This window comes from Cuculus canorus, chromosome 18, assembly GCF_017976375.1.
Source record: "Cuculus canorus isolate bCucCan1 chromosome 18, bCucCan1.pri, whole genome shotgun sequence".
Classification (NCBI taxonomy): Eukaryota; Metazoa; Chordata; class Aves; order Cuculiformes; family Cuculidae; genus Cuculus; species Cuculus canorus.
In genome coordinates this window covers 7,675,531-7,695,473 of record NC_071418.1, presented here as the reverse complement: position 1 = coordinate 7,695,473, position 19,943 = coordinate 7,675,531, and the positions used below count along the sequence as shown (strand labels likewise).

At 40.9% G+C, this 19,943-nt stretch overlaps 2 protein-coding genes across 3 annotated transcripts in view; one reads left to right on the top strand and one right to left on the bottom strand.

The window, feature by feature from the left end:
• TBCD (tubulin folding cofactor D) overlaps nucleotides 1-19,943 on the top strand; it is a 124,619-nt gene that overhangs the window by 31,081 nt on the left and 73,595 nt on the right. The window lies entirely within an intron of this gene.
• Nucleotides 315-8,907, bottom strand: ZNF750 (zinc finger protein 750). The gene is made up of 3 exons (XM_009561109.2): nucleotides 8,809-8,907; nucleotides 2,906-4,544; nucleotides 315-2,504 (listed from the first exon to the last, which is right to left on the bottom strand). Exons 2-3 carry the CDS (start codon nucleotides 4,324-4,326, stop codon nucleotides 1,784-1,786), a joined length of 2,142 nt encoding a protein of 713 aa, XP_009559404.2. The 5' UTR covers nucleotides 4,327-4,544; nucleotides 8,809-8,907; the 3' UTR covers nucleotides 315-1,783.

Below are 19,943 nucleotides of genomic sequence, written 5' to 3'. Positions count from 1 at the left end.
TTGATAAATTGAACTTCCTTACTGCCTTGATGTTGTAATTTGAGTTAACTGGACTTTTTCTGTTACCATATCGCCTTTGTTCAGTCTCGGGTTGATACTTGTGTGTCTTGATAATCTAGGAAAACGTTTTCTCTATTAAAGATTAAATCGAAGATTAATGTTATTACCCTTTTTTTGTTTCTTAGTTCAGAAATGTAAGCCTTGTAATTTAATGGGAAACTTCTTTCACTGCCCTCATTAAGCTCTTGGCTCAAAACACCACAGCAGGAAAGAGAAGAGAAGCACTTCAGGGAACTCTTTGTTGCACTGAGCGCAGCTCTGTTTCCTGATGTGGCTCTGTACCTACCAGTGATGGTGAGGCAGGTGAGGATCTCTGTGATCTGAGGATCAATGAAGAATCAATGAGAAACATGTACCCATAATTTTTAATTGTCTGTTGGGTTTTTTTTTAATGATCTTGGTCTGCGTTTGTTCTACTGGGAATGACAGTGCATACCAGCACATTTACACGAGGTGTTCTGCAGTGGAAGAGAGCCTCAAGTTAAAGTTTTTGTAGAAGTTTGGATAAAGTGGACAGCAGCTTTCAGGCAGAGAGAATTCTGAGGCTTGTCATATGGAGCTGAAATACAGATGAATTCATCTGCATGGTGAGGTTCCTTCACTGAAGGAAGCTCCTTTCTTAGAGTAGATTGATGCTTAATGCCAAATTCAACTTGTAAATTGCAGATTTAGCTAGCAATTTCTTTGCTAATTTTTCCTCAAAATATGTGTTATAGACTGTGCAGTGAACTGTATTTGTGTCCATTAATGACTTCCCATATGTTTGAAGTACAGGTCACAGATTTATTTGAAAAATTGCAAAATTATATACACAGTTATAGAAGCAGAAAAGAGTTTTAGGGTGTATGTGGAAGCACACTAAAGCTGATAATTAGTGATAAACGTATGCTGAAGTAAGACCTTCACCAGTAGAATTTGCCTCAGGTGAAATAAATTATATAAATAACCTGTTAAGCTTGGAGTTTGAATGTTGCCGAGTATCTGTCCAGCCTCGGAGGATCAGGCACCTCAGCTGTTGATCTTCCGATTTTCAGTACTGTTTTCATAGCGGTTCAGTTAGAGGTGAACATAAACTGCATTTGTTAAAGAGGTGCAGGCTTTCTTTGGTTTAACTTGACTCTTGTTGCTAGTCAACATAAGAAAAGCTTGCTTAGACACGGTTTGGATCAGTTTGTTTCAACTAGCATCTGTTTCTGAGTAACAAAATTGGGTCTGTTGTTTAGTATTGTGCACAATGGCAAAGAGTGTTCAGACACAAACCAGATTTTACAGTAAATTCTACATAGCCAGGTTTAATCTTAAGCGTATTGAAACTTTCTCAAAGAAGAAAGGCAAAAAACCCTATTAAATGAAATTAAGCCTGAAAAAGACTATGACAGTATGTTACCGAACAGTTTTACTTCTAGAGCTTAAAAATCTTTTAAGAAAAGAAGTTGTAAAAGTTATTTTACATCAGTACAATTGCAAAAAACCTTAAAAGATTCACCTACTGTACTTTGGCTTTAGTAATGAATGCAAAAATTCACTCATCAAAATCTGAGCTTATACAAGGGCAGGTTCAGTTCCTTAAAAATATTAATATAAAATTATGAACATTATTTACAAGGGAGTGATTGAAGGTGTTTTGTTATGGACCAAAACTAAGAAGAGACAGTTTGTAGGAATTTTATGGTGTTGCTGGTAACTTGTTTCTATGACCAGAAACCCTTTGGAAAGTGAAGTATTAGGATACTCTTGTTCTCTTCCTTAAAGTCAAGACTCTGCTACAGTCATTTGCTCTTACTCTTTTAGTGCCTTGCTGTGATTTTGCTGATTCTTTTTGATTTGTCCTTTTTTGTCCTTTTGCTTTTTGATTGCACTGAGTATCCTGAGTATCAGAAGAATTCAGAGCAGCTTCTGTACATGGGGTATTGCTCTCCTGAGGATTCTGCCCATCACTGTCTGTGCGGACATTGCTGGGGCTGTACGCAGCGAGCTGACAGAGCGCTACTGCTGCTGTCTGCTTCTGTTCGTCACAGCTGTCAATGATTCTTAAGTCTTGACCTTCATTACGGTGAGCTATGAAAGAAGAGTTGTCATGGGCGCTGTTGAGAGGGTTCTTGGAGTTACATGCCTCTGCTCCAGAGTTTTCCTGTTTGGTATTTGGAGAAGTAGCAGCATCGTTATCATGAGATGGGCTGTGGATTGAGCTTTTCAGGCGTATGATGTTACAGGAGTCTTTTACTGAGAGGTTCAGGGGCATGTCTTGCAATTCCAGGAAGTCCTGACTTTCTGTTTTGGATGTGGTTTTGTAGGCATGTTCATGGATAGCTCCTGTGCTTGTGTCAGCCTTTTTTGAAAGGTTAAGGGGGACTGTCCCTGTGTCTTCTTCCACATTAGACAGTGAGCTTTCATTGTTATGGCATATGCTCTGTGTATGGGAATCTTCATCAGTGATGTTAATGCTGAAAGAAATGAGGAGAAAAGAGAAGTCACTGTCAGTTGCTCCCTTGGAATTGAGGAAGTGGGAGAATAGAAAAAAATCTGGCTAGAATCATAGAATCATAGAATAGTTTGGGTTGGAAGGGGCCTCTGCAGATTGTCCAGTCCAACCCCCTGCCGTGGACAGGGACACCTCCCACTGGATCAGGTTGCTCAGAGCCCCATCCAACCTGGCCTTGAACACTTTCAGGGATGGGGCAGCCACAACTTCTCTGGGCAACCTGGGCCAGGGCCCCCCCACCCTCTTTGTGAAAAACGTCTGACAATGTTGTTGTTTCTCCCTTTCACCATAGACTGCTGTAACACAAGTAATTCCCTGAGACAGACAGACAGACAAATTTGCAAAGTGATTTTCTTATTTTACCTGCTGGGCGAATCTCCTCGGTCTGGCTGTATCTGCACACTCTGAAGCAGGGCTGGTTGATCAGTGCTCTTTCTCACAGGTCTGAAAGCTGTGCAGTTTTCTTCTGGTTGATCGTACTTGCCAAGCAGCGTGGAAGAGGACTTGTTAGAGAGGTCAAATAAGCCTGTGTGGCTTGTCTGTGTGAAGTTGGTTGGGCTAGGTCTGCCAGGGGAGCCTGTTGCTGCGCTTCCCGCAAGAGGGCTCATTTTAGCGCTCTCTCTTTCATTTTGGTCATCTTTGGAATGACTTTTAGCATGCAGTAATGTAATTTCTTTTTCATAATCTACTTGTTTCTTGTGGGAACTTAGAGGATATTGTTGGGATGGGCTTAAAGAAGCTGGGTACAGCAGGGTAGTTTCTTCCATTAAATGAGAATTTTGGTCTCTATTGATACCAGCTACTTGTGAAAATCTGTAAAATGGCGGATCTGTTGGCCTGCAAAATCCATATGGTATCGGAGGAGTGGAATGATAGTGTTGGAACAATCGATAGTGTTCATACGCTGATGGATTTATAGGTTTTGGAAGTGAGCCAGGGTGGGGAAGAAAGTGTCTTTGATCTTGCGTGCCATAGACTGAGAGAGCAGAACTTTCACACTCTGAGTTACCTGGAAGCAAGTAAGGTGCGTAGATAGCCAACCTGTGCTCATAAAAATGAGGCGAGTACTCCGGAATCATTGGTTGTATGTAAGGTGAAATGGAGCTAAAGCCTTTTGTGGGAGCAACTTTATGTGGAAACTCTGGGAGGAAAGGAGAACCTGCTTTCCATGGGTGACTTGGTGCATGAAATGCAGACTTAGTGTGAAAAGGTGAACTTTTGTTAGAAAGAGAGAGAATTTCAGATACTTCGCTGGTTTCTGGGCCTTTACTATCTCTGTGTTCTCCGACCGGAACGAACGCCGAGGGCCTTACGACGCTGTCCAGAAGGGGCTGCATGCAGATGTTGCTCTCTGTTGTAGTGTTGGCAGGGGTTAATTCCTTCTGAATCATGGGTTTTTGCCCTTGAATTGCTGTGTTTGTAGCCTGGTTTTGTAATTCAACGTTTTCCTTGGCATCTTCTTTTGCAAATGGATATTGAGCCTTTGAATCGAGATTTGACAGTCCGTTTGTGACAGATTTGGAAGAAGTTGGCTTGACTGTTGATTCGAGCTGATTGATCTGTTTGGGCTCCAAGGAGCTGGTCTTTGGACACTTGATAACACGATCTTGCTCTGATACTAAAGTAATGGAATTTTTGCAGAGACCGTACTTCATGTGGTTGAACAGATGGGATTTCTCATTGCAAGTGAAGGGGCACTGAAAGCACTTATACTTAAATGGCTTTCCTGGGGGCCGTGGGATGTAATGAGGCTTCTTTGGCTTACGTTCTTTGAGGAGACTCATTTTTTTTCTTTTTCCTTTAAACAATTAAATATAATGGTTCTTTATAAAAACTTTCTTGTGGTTAGCTTTGCTCAATTTTAGCCTCTTGATGTTTCCAGTTTTTCAGGTTTCTCGAATTATCCTTCCCAGGTGAAGAGAGGAAGGAAGGCAGCTCCCGTGGTGTGTCAGGGCAGTGCGGGTGCCAGGGAAGAGCCCTTCTGTGACTGGTGGTGCGGGAGCTGAAACATAGGGTTTACAATTAGCTGTTGTGGAATACTGGGGCTAAATGCAGTCATACGTCCTTTTACCTGTATCCGCCTCACGTTACAGGTTGTGCAGTGTGGGGCGTTTTAAACAAAACAAGAATATTGGCTTCCGGGCTGGAGAGAGACAAATGTTATACTTGGCCATCATCCGCACCAAAGCATGGTCACAGGAGTGGCCCCATTTCCAGCAGCGTGGGTCATCAGCCCAAGGGAGGGCGCTCATTGGGAAGATGAAAGTGGAAGTCTAGGTGGAGCTGTGGAGATGCAGGGTGAGGAGAAGGCAGGGCTGGCAGTGGCTGGCTCCCGGGGGCGAGCCTGTTGGGCCGGTTGGGGAGAGAGGAGGGAATTTCCTGCCTGGGCGAAATGCGGGTGTGGAGTGGGCTGGTTGCGCCTAGGGAGCTGACTTGGCTCTTTGAGACTGACCAACCCTTCTCCTACCTGGCGCGGCGCTTCGTATCCGCCTGATCTCAGTGGGTACCTCAAAAGTGGCCGATCTCTCGAAGGATAAAACCACACCAATTTTCTTCCTCTTCCTAATTCAATTAAGATAAATGAACACTGCAGTATCTGACTAATGGAACATTCTGGCTGATAAGCACATTTCGTCTTCTGTTGTGCAGCAACTTACACGTTGCAGAGAGCTAGCACAGCCACACGTGTGTGAGTGCAGGGTAAGAAATGTCTGGCAGTCATTGATTTACAGGGGAGTGAGCTCCCTGCCTCGCTTCAGAAAACTAAGGTTGTGGATACTTCACGCAGCCGAATGATTTGCTCCTCAGATAAGTCAGGAGGGCTTGTATCAGCTTGTCCCATTATGTTTGCTGATTCTGAAGGCGTGAGAAACTCTCAGAGTCAAGTTCTCATGATTTTATAGGATGTGTTATGGCAGAGATCTAAAACCTGATGATTTCATCATGAACTGTAAGCATCATTATCAAAATGATGACTGTTGCAAAACCATGCACTGTATCTATTGTGTTACCGAAACTGCAGGAACAGTAATTGTCCGGCTGATGGGTAGAGCTGGGGGTTTTGTTTAAAAAAAAAAAGCTTTTTTACATGAAATTTTAATTAGGAGTATTAAAATACTGACTTTATGACAAGAATTGCTGGCATGCTGTGTTATTTTAGTTGAAGTAGAGATGTTCTGCATTTCTTAAATCAGAAATTTAAAATGACGTGCAACACAGTATGAAAACTGGAGGCAAAGCTACAGAATTGCTGCTTGTTTCATCAGGTATAGTAATTCTAGCAAATTTTATTAAATGTTGTTTCTGATGTTCTAGAAATATTAATTTTGCTAAAATGATAGTAATTGTGAAGGCATTCTGAAAAATGCAAAGCTGCTCCGTAAGTAGAAAAAATAGGCAAGCTTTTTCTTAAAATAAACAGATGATTAAACAGTTGTAATAACCTAAAGGAAAAGGAATGTGTAGAGAAGGAGATTTTTATTTTTCATGTTTTAGCAAAGCTTTTTTGGTTGAGTTGGATGCTGACACTGAAGCAACAAAAAATAAAACCTAAACTGCAGAGTATGTTAAAGCCTTGTCATTGAAGTCTAATTAAATTAAATAATGATAGGCAGAATTCCTTTGAAAGATTAAGAATAATGCTTCGACATTAGAAAAAAAACAGAATAAAATAGACCCTGAGGCATAGGAAGGGAGGTCCAGATCGGTGGCTGAGCTATTTTTCTGCCTTGGGTGAGCTTGTTGCACTTATTTTTGATTGATGATATATAACTAATGTGGACAGTTTGTGATGGACTTGGTCACTTTGGACCTGTTGTTTTTATAGCTTCTTGGAAGTACTTGTAGTAATTATTCTTGAAAAAAAGGTATTGTTGTCAAAGCTCCCTTACATTTGTAGAGCCATTTATGATAACAGTCTGAATTTGCATTCAGGTGCAGCACTTAGAATAAAAAGATGTTAATTAGATTTTCTTGTTCTGCGAGCTTTCGTTTGCTTAATAATGACAATTCCTGTGGGTCCTGTCCTGTCCCCCACTGACTTTGTACTCGGTACTTTGATTCAAGTTATTCTTGTTCAGCAGACTATGAACTATCATGTCTTAATAAGATGAAATCATTGTTGCAGTTTCAGTGTTAGAAATTTAGAGCTCAGGAGCTCCTCTGCCCTGTTTACAGCAGTGCCTGTGCTGGCTCAGCCCACGGCCGTGGCAGCTCTGGAACCTTTGCTCTGCCCTGAGAGCTGCAGGAGGGGCTCATTTTACAGGGAGTCAAACAGATGAATGATCTAGTGCTCTTTTTTACAAATTAATCTTTATTTTTTTTCTCATGGTTTAAAAATGCCAGTAATAAAATACTTCTAAACCCAGACAAGAAGGGTAATTTCTCCTCTCAGCTCTAACTAAAAGCCAGGAGTATCTGGCACAGGTACATGTTTCATAATTAAAAAAAAATTAAAACTGTTTGATCCCACACAGACAGCTGGAAAAGAGATTAATGGTTTAAAATAGGTGCAGCCACTTAAAACTGTCTCTATACAAATAATGTCAGCTACTTACGGTTGTACAGAGACATTTTGTGCTACCAAAATTAAAAGTCAGTATCAGACAGAAAAGACAAATTAAGTAGTTGCTTTTTCCTCAAACTCGAATGCTATAACTTGTGATATCCATTAGAAATTGGAAAACATTCTTCAGTAGAAGCATGATAATTTTCATGTATCTTTTTTTTAGGTTGAAGATTTATCTCCTTTTTTCCTATTTTAGACATACAGAGAGATATACATGATTAGAATTTTTCTAGTTTTGTAATACAGTGGTATTGTTTGTTTATATTGCTCTTGAAAACAGGTTATTCAGCTAATATTGGTTAAACTTGAGGCTTAGTTGTGTCTTGTCAGCAGTGAACGTCCTCACAGCTCACTGACCTGTAGCCCCTTCCAGCTTGAGACTAAGCTACAAGTTATCTTCCTTCTGTTTTTCAAAGTTATGTTGCTGCCTCTCTGCCTTTTACTGCTGGCAAGTGCAGAAAACAAGAATATTGTTTCACAGTTTATGCGTGTGTATAAATACATAAGCACAAATGGACCTGGGCATAAGTCTGTACGCACACATGTATTCATACACACACAATATATGGACATATATCTATGTGCGTATTGTTTTTTTAGATTTTTAAGTAGTCTAAATTGTTTAAGATGCCCAGCTGATCAAAGAGGAAGTTTCAAATGTCATTTATTACAGGCACGGACAATAATTATATTTCTTTTTAGGGCACTGCTTTAGCAAACTACGTAACAGTTTGTCATGCATGCTCTATTAGTATGGCAGTGTCCCTTTGGTGATGTTGATCTCCAACCAGGAGTACTCACTGGGGTGGAACATTCTGAAGGACACGCTATAATTAAAATATTGTGATGTGGCATTATTGCATAACTCAAGGACATGCCATTGTCACCTACCTTGAGTGTTGCAAGAATAGGATTTGTTTTATTCTAGCTGAGATTTTCCAGTGATTAACTACCACTCCCATCTAAACTTCCAGTTCTTTTAAACTGAAAGATAACTTTTACTGCAACTGTTTGTTAATGAGGAGGAACCATGCTTGGGAGGAGTGGGTTGGAGAGGAGCGGAGAAGAAGTGTGTGGTTCACCAGTACAGACTGGAAAGGAATGCGTGCTGGTGTGTGAGTGTGCACCTGTGCCTGCGTGTGTGTGAGAAGAAGGGCAGAGACGGGTTGGTCAGGCAGCGTGGATAAGAAATAAAAATCTTTGCAAATATTAAGTTAATAATTCAATGTCTTAATACACTTTAATTGACTAGAGAAACGGTGACTCAAACCTAACCCCTTTTCTGCGATAAATTCCCAGAAACTGGAAAGAATAATAAATCCAAACTGGAGTACCTCTGTTTCCAATTAACCCGACATCACTGTATGAAGAATCATTGGCAGACTGAACACATAAATTTTAAGCAATACATCTTTTTGTTATACTTCAATATAACACATTAACCTCCTGTATGGTAAAGGTGCTTAAAACTTTTTTCCTCCCCCAACAAGAGTTAATTATTTTAAATATTTGCAAGTGTTGTTCCTCTCAGACTGAAACGTTTCCCTCTCTTGAAACTTTCTGCTCAACCTGGTGCAGCAAATGCACCTGCTAGGAGGAACCCAGAGACAGCTGGAAAGCCAACACCTCTGCCTTACTGCTGAGGTGTTAACAGGAACACACTTTATTTGTAAAGAAAGCTCCGAAGCTGTGTACTTACCAGGTACATGGATGTGTGCAGGCTCCGAGGCGCCAGCTGTGGGCGAGCTGTGCTGTCCCTGCTGAGAGTGCCGGACTTGTTCTCTGCTGGCTCTCCAAGTGAAACTGCAGGAGGTTGTTTCAGGGGAGGGACTTAAGAAGTGTAGGAGTTGAGCCCTCAGGGTGTAGAGATGCACCTGATATTACCCCAGCCTGGAGCTACGATTCATTTGTTTGCGTCCACTGCTTTCATTCAGCATTACCTCAACATCTAAGCTATCGAAGAGAGCTCTTGTTGCTTTTGTGCCCTCCAACAACCAAGTTTTACTCTAAACGGGAGTTTGTGTTCCTCCGAGTACCAGTCTGCAACGTAGGGTCAGAAATATCTTGGGTAACATACTGAACTTTTAATATATTTAACTTCCATGGAAGTGGCTTGCGAGCAGCAGACTTGACTGTACACAGAGGGTAGCAAAGGTTAAAACTTATGATTTTACCCTTTTATTAGAAACTGACTTTTTTTACTGAATGCCTTCTCTTTAATATTCTTGCTTGTTTTTTCCTCCCCCTCTCCATTTCTATTTAAATCTTTTTATTCTTCACGAGCCTGCTTTCTGAAGGCAGCACTGAGCTAACTTCAAGCTTGCTTGCCCCAGGAACCTGCCAAAGCTTGCCTATAATTGACAGTCAAATGTACTGATCCTGTACAGGGAACAGAGTCGCCTCAGCAGGGAATTGATTATCATGCTATAGGTTTGATTAGGAGCTTTGAAACTGAATGGTGAAAACAGAAAGTCGAATGATCTATCCACTAATTAATAGCAGTACTCGTTGCGTTTTGGTTAGGTATTATAAGTGACAGATTTAATAGTGCATTTTCCAGGCACCGGTGACATTGCTGAGTTGTTCAGTGAGATAAAAAACTCTTGCATACTGGTTGTTAAAATGAAAGATCTTTTGATCTTCCTAGCTTTTTCTAAAATCTAAATGTAAAAACAAAGGGTTTTTTTTTGCTACTGATTCTAATGTTATTGAGATACTCAAAACTGTTCAATTTAGCTGGTAACGTGATACCCCTCGTGTTTCACCCACTGCTCTCTAGATAAGAAGGTTGCAGATTTTTGAATCAGTTAAATATAGAAGCGTGATGAATTTTACACTTGGCAAAAGTATGGTCTTTCGAGTGAAAATTATTAAGGAATTTGTCACTACAAAACCTGTTTAGGCAATGGGTAAAAGTTGTTTCAAAATCAGTCTCTAAAGCAGTGTCTTAAAAATGATTGTATAGGTGTGGCCTTTATCTCAACGGAGTGACTTACAAGCAGCCGTTTTCCTGTCTCAGTATGCCATCACCATCCTGCCCCTGGCTGCACCAATGTCGTTTGCTGGAAATATTTTCTGAATATAAGCAATCACTAACTGTAAGGTAGAAAAGTGGCTATTTTTTATGAAGTTTTTATTTTTATGTTCCTGTAGTGCAGCTTAGGAGTGTAAAAAGACGTCACATTGCTGTCTGACTGTTTTTAAATCCTTTAGCTTTCAGTGGAACAGTAAGAGCGTTTGTTGTCCATCATTCTTCTGTTTAGTTGTAAAATGTTTTGAAGAAGAGTAGTGTATTAGAAAAGTTGCCTGCAAATGAAGATCTTGTAATGTCTGCATTCAGGAGCATCTCTGAAAAGACTGAAGGAGAAAAGCCCTTTACTTCTGCCACAGACACTGTTGTTCTGTAGCCCTCCCTCGGCAGTGAGCAGCATTTATGTCCTGTCACCACGTTTGTGCCACATCAGCCTGCAGAGCTGTCCTCGTTTTCCCGTTCCAAATGTTGATCTCTTTGCATTGTTTGGAGCGGAAGGAAGGGGCCATCAATTTTCTTTCTTTGTATGTGATGGGATGGAAGTTTCCTTGAATGGAATTAGATCAGATTTTTTGTTTTGAAAGAAAATCACAATTTCTGGTGTCTAGAAGAAGCTGTTGAAGGACCTCTTTAATGTAGGGGACTGAACTGGGGTATGTGGCATTCAGTAGTTGACCTTTGGATTTATCTTTCTTCCTTCAGCCTTGGTATGTGGAGGGGAGATGGGATGTTCTGGTTGCTGCTATTATGTTTTAAATCTGGCTGATTCCTGGAAAGTGCCGTGAACAAAGTAGAAGTGGAAAAAAGAACAGCTAATATAAATGCTCTTGGTGCTTGGATGGTATTGAAAATCCAAATATGAGGGAGCAGAGTGATTGGTGGGCCCAGAAACAGAATGTGGTAGCTCCTGTTTGTGTATGCTTCTGGAAGAAATAAAACTTGATTGTAGTGATGTAGTTTCATCACTGGTTTTTGTTAACTCATTCTACTTGTGTCCTGAGTATTGGATAAACCGAACTCAGTCACCTGTTAGCAGCACTCTCTTTAGTTCACCTGAGCATGTCAGATTAGTGAAGAGCACCAGGACTGGTGTAGTAAAATATGGATTTGATTCCTCTTCTAGGTTGATTTTTTAAAAAATGTGATTATTTTTATATCTGTGGAGTGCTGCAGCTTTAGTTTTACAAATTCTTTGTTGTAGAGTAGACATCTTTGATCTAAGTTCTATTTCAGTATCAAGTGTTGCTTAGCTCTAGTTGGATTTTGTAGGTTTGATTACTATAGCATAAACCCCCCATTCTATAAATGTTACAAACTTCCTTCTTTGTGTTTTTATATGATTTTTTTGGCTCAGTTTGAGTGCTAAACAGAAAACAAAATGTCCACATGACAAATGAGATAAATCCAACTTCTTCTTGATGCAAAGCTTCCCTGATTTTTATTTTCCTCTTGCACTTCAAAATCCCATTCCCTAGGTGCGTGACAGAGTGCCAAGCGTTGGTCTGGTCAGTTATCCACCCTTCCATAGATCAGATAATTCTGAACTTTCGGCTCTAATGCAAAGTCTGGCCCTGGAGACCAAGTTGTTCTGTTCCATGACTGCACTCTATGTCAGTCGGAGCTCTGACACCAGATCTCAGGAGATGTGCTTCTGTTGTCTGTCATCATCAGTGGTGCCATATCTTTCTAGGGATGCCTTATAGATTTGTGCACTAGTTAGTTATCCCAAGAAAGAACAATCATATGGAAACATGAATAATTTCATGTAGTTCAACACTGAGAGGCAGAGCTTGTGGCACTTGGCTTGCCAGATGAAGGAAACACCTTACTGTCAATGTGACCGTCAATATTCGTTTCTCTCTGTCATCTTGGTTATCTGTCTCAGTGTGTGGCTTTGAGGTAAATATTCACTGAAGCCCTCTTTTTTCCCTCTTTGATCACTTGAACTGCCGTTATCAACAGACTTCGCTGTCTATATTAGCATGTTAGGACTAGTTTATTCCACACCGCTCCCAGAGGGGGGCAAGTGTATTTGAACGCAATTACTGTACTCATACCAGGCCCCCAAACATTACGTGATTTTTGTACAATATTCTCATAATTATTTTCTTCTATCCCATATGAATAGTTATTAGTCTTAATGCTTTTTGAATAACACCTTTGAAATGTGCCTTTGTTTTCCTTAACGATTCCAGTCCCTGATTTGGAGGTATGTCTGGGCAGATTTCCTTGATGATGTTTTTGAGCTGCTTGTTCATCATTAGTAGGGCAAATTATTTGTATGGGAAAAGAATAAAAGCTCGGCAGTAAAAACTAACTGCAGATCATAATTTTAGATATTTCTTGTGGCCTGTACTGAATGTTTGGCCAGATGATCTTCTTTTTTGCTCCCATCATCACCCTTGGGCAGTGTAACATCTTGGGGGAAGGATGTAACATCAGAAATTGAGGCTGTAGGCGAAGCTATGCGCTATTTATAAGAAGGGGTTTTTAATAATCATTCTTTTCATTGCCGGCCATTCTAACAGAGAGGTTAAGTTCACCTTTCTTCAGTTTCTACTTGATGCTCTGGTTACAATTCCCTCCTAAAATGTGTCGGTTTTGAAGTGTTTTTCATGCAGAACATCTTTTGCCTTTTCTGTGTGGTTCCAAGGCTTATGCCAGAGACTATGAGACAGTTCTCTCACCTAAATGAAGTTTTTCTTGGAGAATCCAGTAGCAGGACCTGAGTTGTGCCATGTGCAGCTCTAGTTCATGTGAAGTCGGTCTCACAAATGTTTCTTTGAGGCATAACTGGCATTGTGCTGCTGTGATGCCACTCCCTCGAAGAGGCAGCGAGGCCCGAGTGAATGCTCTTAGGCTCAGAATGTGTTTAGCTTTCAGTTATCCTTTGAAACATGTCACATTTTATAAGTTCTATGATTATTTATATGTTGTACATTTTAAAATTGGGGAACGTAAGCCAGCGAGTGAATGTTGGTGTTTTATTTCATTGCGTTAAAAATCACTAATTGCTGCAGTTCTTGACCTACACTTTCTGTTCTGGTTTTGAATTCCGTGTTACCATTTAGCTGTTGAGTTTCACTTGCTTTTAGAAGGTCTCATGCAGCTCAGTTTGCATGTAGGAGAAACTTTTTTTTGTTAGCAAAATGTCCAGAAGTCATTTAAAATCTTCTGATCTTATCTTATGATGTATTTGTGTGCAGTTCTACAGTTGGAATTGCAGCACAATGAAATGAAGTATTTCTTACTATACAGCATATGTTACAGCCAAAACTTTTTATTTCAGTGTGGTTTCAGTAGGATTTCACGTCTTTTGTTTTGTGCTGTATTTGTGGTTTTGTAGGCTTCAGACTATTATTTGTAGATTTTTTTATTTAATTGGGTGGGGATAAATACTAAACAAATGAGAATCCTAGTTTACTTGAATTTCTGGTTTACCTGTGAAAGGACGTTATTAAAATTTCTCTTGATGACAGCATAGTGTAAACTTTCTAGCTAATAAGGTGTGTCACATATAGCTGCATGAGACTCCCTAGGTGTTCTTAACGTGTCACAGTGGTGAGATTAGAAGTACTCTGGCATTAAACCATCAAGGATTGCTGACCACTGGTCGCAGCTGTATCTGCTGAATGGCCATGAGCCTCAGCTGTCTCTGCTTAAAACCAGAGAAGGTCCTGAAATGAAATCAGGGTAGAACTACCTTTCCATCTCTGAAGATTAAGAAAGGGAAGCCAGAGAACAAAGATGGGAAAAATTGTGTGGGTACGCTTGCAATGGATTAGTGCTTATTTTGGGAGGATTCCAGTCAGAAAGACATTATTTTTGATCTGCCCTCCTTCTTACATGCCTTCATACCCCTTCACAGTGACTGGGCTGAAATAATCCAGAAATCCCTCCCTCCTTTTTTAACTGTGGCAATGATGAAAGCAGCATTTAAACAGGAGGCAATAAAGCTGATGAGGTACAGGGATAATGGCTAATTCAGTAGTCTGATACTAGTGGGTCAATCTTGAATTTCATTTTTTTTACATCTCAGAATAAATGGAAAGCACAGAAATAGAGAAAGTGGGAAAAAAACAACTTATGAAGAGCTAGGCTTTATTTCTTTTGTTTGTAAATGGCCTTCAGAAGAAAAGGAGAAGCTAAAGTGTAAGAAGAATGTAGGGAGCCTTGAAGTCTGCAGTGGTAAGCATATTGTTGAAATAGGAAACACTGGTTATTTCAGTTGATGTTTTTCTCTGTTTTAAAAATGTCCCACTGTCAAGTATGTTTTTGGTGAAAGTTTGTATGCAGTGAAGTCTCTCATATAGTCAGGATGCTTAGATGCAGCTTATCTCAACAGCAGATGCTACGGCTTTGCAGGAATATCCGTGTATGCATGACTTCTATATCTGCAGTTTTAAAATTCCCTCAGCTTCTGTTGCAAATATCTTATTGATTTGGTTAGAGTGGCTTTTGCTCTGTGGTGGCATTGGGTGATCTGTGTTCCTGGTACAGAGAATGCTTGCATGTTTGCTAGTATTGATGAGAGATTGGGTTGCTGTTTAATTAATTGAGAGTACAGAGAATGATGCTTCTTCATATTTATATATAGTTTGATATACTTAAAAATACCAAAGTCTGAAAAACACTGCACACAATGAAGAAAGGGGTGGTTTTGCTTGTCCAGTCTCACTGTGCCATTTATTAAAAGCAAAAAAGCCCTACCAAAAATTAAAACCAACGCTGCTTTCAACTGTGTTTTGGAAAGAGGTTTAACTTACAGTAACATTTAAGTAGTCTTACAGAAATCCATTATATATTCTTAAACTTGTTTACCTGCTCTGTTTTTTACGTATTACCTTCTGTGTTTGCATATTCCAGAAGAAGTTGTTGGCTATTTGCAGCTGCCAGGGATTTTGGAGGAAGATGCATCAGGAAGTCAGGCTCCTGCAATGTGTTCGGCTGTGCTGGAGGGGTGGTGAATTGTGAGGCTCTGGCAAGGTGCCAGGTACTTTTCATCATAGATACAGGAAGAAATGAAAAAAAGACCAACCTGTCTTAGGTGGACTCCTAGAAAATAGAGAACACCCAAACCTGAAAGGCTGGTTATGGAAGAATTTCTTTTCTCTTTACACCCAGATGAACTTTAAAAATTATGTGTGGTCTGGAAAATAGTATTTTAAAGAGTTGTAACATGTATGTCACCGTAATAGTTCTCAAATTAGCAAGGAAGTGTTTTAAATAGTGCAGATTTTTTTTTTCACTAGCCAGCAGGTATGAGAACGGATAAACGCCATAGCTGAAGCTGTAGCAGGGAAGGTCCCTCCCCCAGTGCAACTGGGAAATGTTATAAATACTAAGCAGGGAATAAATGACAATGAATCGCTTCTGGCTTTTTCACTGCAGGGTTTATCTCGGTATTGCACAACCTTACCCTGAAGGTTGGTGTTTCTTTGGTGATTTTTCTTTTCTGACATGCAGTGTTATAAGTTTACAGAATTTTTATGCTGCTTCAGAGCAAATAACTGGTTTGCTTAGTAGGTTTCCCTCATAAGCCTGTTTCTTCATGTCCATAAACGCAGTTTGCTACTGGTTAAGTTAGAGGAAGAGCTCTGCTAGCTGTAAAACTTTACAGAGGTCTCTAATCTGGCCTTGGGCATGAGTGGGTAGATGACTCTCCACTGTTCAGCACTCTGTGTTTCAGAGAAGGCAGATCAACGCTGTCTTAGGGCAGCTGTGGGCCTTTCCACAGAGCCAGGCAAGAGTGCTTAAGGGTTTTGAGTTTTTATGGCTTCCTTACGTAATGGTGTTGAGATTAGACTGGCCAGAAGATCAGTCTGCTTCCTTGCTTTCACCTTGCCGTGCTCAAAAGCTTCCACTAATGTCAAGCGCTGTCGCGCTTTTGCAACCCTACCATTAGTTTATTGGAGCAGATAGCTGGGAAATGAGAAGCAGCGCCCATTTCTTTTAAATACTGTATTTAAGTAATGTGACTAGTATCAAACAGTAAGGCTTTGGCAAAAGTGTAGTTAGAATGTAGCTCTGTAGGGCACCATCCAACTCAGCCACTCGTTGCTCTTCTCTGCCTGACAGCCAGCCTTTGCATTGCAGATTTCCCTCCCTCTGCAGCTGGGCAGACAACCACCTCCTCCACTGCCCAGCCGTGATTCATCGCTGGAGCAGGTCTTTCCTGTGCACCAGCTGAGATAGTTCCATGGAAGAAAAATAGCACGTGACCATATAATTAAAGACTCCCTGAATTCATTACATAGTAGAAGACTGAACTGAGATTGCAGCCAGACAGACCCAGCCCTTCCCATCACGGGTTTGGTGTGTGGGTATGCAGGTATAAACCTTCCACACATGGGTTGTGAGAAGCTGTGGCAGCTCTGGAGACTTCAGCTGTCAAATTCCACTCTATCTTCTGAGCATCCATAAATTGTGGTGCTCTTCCCTGGCAAACTCCAAACTGGGTCAGACCCGGGTGCAGAAATGGGAGACAAGAGACAGTGTTGGCAGCTCGTGCCCCTGCCCAACAGGGTGCGATGTCAGGGCACTGCACAGAAACATGGGAGAGATTGTCACGAGACGCAGCATCACTTGTGTTTTCTGCTCCTCATCCGGAGAAGTTATCCTGTGGATGAAATGGTGATTTAACAGTAAATTCTGAACAGCTTGTATGGAAATGAGAACAAATCATAAATGTGTGGCAGAACTTTAAACAAATATTCATTTCTAAATATTTGTCAAGGCCTAACCTGACATTATCTGTGTTTGCATCTGTGTTGATACATTAACTGTTAGTATGACAACCCTAATGAAGTTATGATTAGGACCTGCCTCTCTTTCTACAAGAGGCTGCAGTGCTGTGTAAGAGCACGTGGCCTCAAATCTGAAATTCTTTACACCGAAAAGCCAGTATTCTTGTTTTAGCACACAGATGATAGCTATGCGTGTGTTGTTTTACACAGGGGAAGCCAACAGACTGTAGGCACAGCTTGCTTACACTTCTTTGTTGTGCCTGAGGCTCACAAAGAGGCTGAGCCTACTGAAGTGAGCTTCTGCAGTGAGCTGCTTTTGTTGAAGAAAAATTTGAAGGATAAAATCATTATTCCTTGTATTGATACTTATAACTGTGTTTAAGCTTTGTAATTCATTAATTGTAATGTTCTTAGCTGCTCCTTCTGTGACGCTGTGTCCAGCGCTGTCTTCAGTAACAGCACACATCCAATATTTTGTAGCATTTTCCTCTTCCATTTTATAATTAAAAAAACAGAAGGGTTTGCAGCGTGCCACTTAGGAATTGAGAAGGCTTCTCTGCGCAAATGATCCATGTCAAAATATAAGACATCTAAAAGGTGGCATTAGCTTAATCTGTTTTTAGTGGGGCATGTTTTAGTTTTAAACTAAATTTAAACCGTTCTTAATTAACATGATGTCCAGTGAACAAATTGTTTTAAATGAAATAGGGTTGATGTGAAATTTCGTAGTTTTCTTGTGGAGACAAGACCTAAGGCTACGGAACAGGTTTTTGGTTTTGGTTGGTTGGCTTGTTTGTTTAATTACTGTATTTGTGTGTTTTATATGATAAACATTGCAATAAATTAAAAAAGAAAGACACTCTGAAGTTAAAGTAACACAGGGCTGTGTGATTTTTCTAGGTTTGTGTGAGGGATGGTTTTAAAAGCATTCGTTATAGTAGTAGTGTGGGACATTTTGCCTTTCCTTACGTGTGTCCGGTCAGTACACAGTGCATCCCGTAAGCTCTCTTCACTGTGGTTGAGTGTTTAGCACCTGCACCTGGAAGGTGCTGAGCATCCGATGGTTTTAAAAGTGAAATATCTAGGCAACTGGTTTCCAGTATGAGAGAAAAAAGCAATCTGTTGTGGGTAGTGCTTTGAGGGCAGAAGCTGATTCTTTATTTTCCCAAGGCTGGAGCAGAACTGTGTCACAACCTGCAGTGATGTTGGGCAAGGCTGGTAGAGCCAGCAGGTGCCTACTGATGCCCCTGGGCTATGGGGATGGGACCGGGCTGGCTCAGCCTCCTCATGCTGAGGGGGTGGGTGCTGCTGTAATGATCGTTTGGGAGTGGACACCACTTATCCTCTGTTCTTAATGGCAAACTTGTAATGGAGAGCTATGAAAGAAGTGGGAACTTTTAAAGTTAAGTAACAATTCAGGTCTCCTCCCAGACTCCTACTTTTTAAATAAAAAGGGCATATTCATCATTTCAAAATTAAAGAAATTTGTCTCCGTCCTTCCAAACTAAACTAAGTTTCTATTGGAAGCTTTTTTCCTCCTAAAGCTGTTTTTATTTCTGTCTTTTTTTTTTCTATACATTGATTTTATGTATGAATTCAACATGATTTTAAATCTGAAAAATTGAAACAATAGTGAGCAGCATAGCACAGTGGTGTGACCACACTGAACATTTGAGAGGTGGCCCTAATGGTGAATTTAAATGGCATAACAGATACAAAGTGTAGGAGCAGACTGCAAAGCTTTGAACTTCCTCACTGCTTTGTGTACCAGACAGTGCTTTAGAAGAGTACGAATGTGAACAGTCACATAAATAAAATGTAATGTAGTGTTTTACTGGAGATGAAAAATGTCCATGAGAGAATGCTAAAACAGTGTCTGTCAGACTGTCGATTGGGAAGGTCTTTTCTGAGACATTTCAGTTGCTAGTGATGGGTTTGACCGTCTGCCTCCACCGTGGCTCCGTTCAGGCAGGCTCTGCTGGCACCGCACTGGCTTCGGAGAACCCCAGGGTAAAGAATGAATTGAGACCTGGAATTTTTGGTAGTGTTTCTTTGGGGTCTTGATGACTCTTAAATAACTGGGCCTGCTTTTTCAAACGCGTCAGGATGCAGTTTTAAAGTAGTATTTCCCAAAGTCCACAGTTCACCAGAAAAGATCTGAGCAGTGATAAGCACAAAAACCTTAACAGATGGCCCCTGGGTCAGCATTTTCCTTGTTGTCTTCATAGTTGTGTTTATATTTACTTCGCCCTTCCTGGTGCACACTTCACTTGTTTTCCCTGTTTTCTCACCTTCTGAATGCCGATTTTTGTTTCCTTCCTTTCTATTACCCCCTTTGGTCTCCAGACTGTGTGGTCGTATTGTTTCTCTTGATGCAGCGATGCCTTCAGTCCCAGATACAGGAGCAGGGCACCAAGGTGGTATGAGTCTGAAGGCCTGCTGCGAGGTAGCAGGGAGAGCTGGAATTGCTTGAGGGAAGAGCACGGCTCTTTCCAGCCTTCTCCCAGTATTGATTGTTCCAGACCCTGGGCAGCAGCGCCTCTCACTTAGACTGGCCCTATTGAGTCCGGTGCTGTTTGGTATTTGATTCATTTGGGAAATTAATGCCTGGAATTGAAAAAAAATGTGTTTTTTTTTTCTTTCCTACAGAGGATACAAATGTGAGGAGCTGTGTGTGGGTCCTTCCTCCCCATTCCCTGCAGCACACAGAGGAAAGCACGCTCCCAGCTAGAGGAATCGCTGAGCTGAAGGGAATGCACAGCAGCTTTGCAAAATTGCCTGTGGCGTCTGTTTCAGTGTTCCTGCAGAACCAGCTAATTCCATTTTTTTTTTTCATCTGTTGATGCAGCATTTTTCAAAACAAGCCAGTCAACATAGTTAAAGAATTCTATTGCAGTTTCTTTCGGAACTGGGAGGTGCCCAAATTGCCATCCATCTTTCCTGGATGGGAATTGCTTCTTTTCTCATGTAGTGCTTGTGCTTTTAATAGCCATACTTTGTCCACCCCTCTGACTGCTTTATTTTCTTCAGGAGGTTCAAGTGGATGTAAATGGCACC

Excerpts from the sequence above, each read along its gene's own strand:
- ZNF750 (XM_009561109.2), bottom strand. The coding sequence starts at position 4,326 with ATGAGTCTCCTCAAAGAACGTAAGCCAAAGAAGCCTCATTACATCCCA. Across the intron at positions 2,505-2,905 it reads CGAGGAGATTCGCCCAGCAG|CATTAACATCACTGATGAAG; the intron begins GTAAAATAAGAA and ends CATTTCTTTCAG.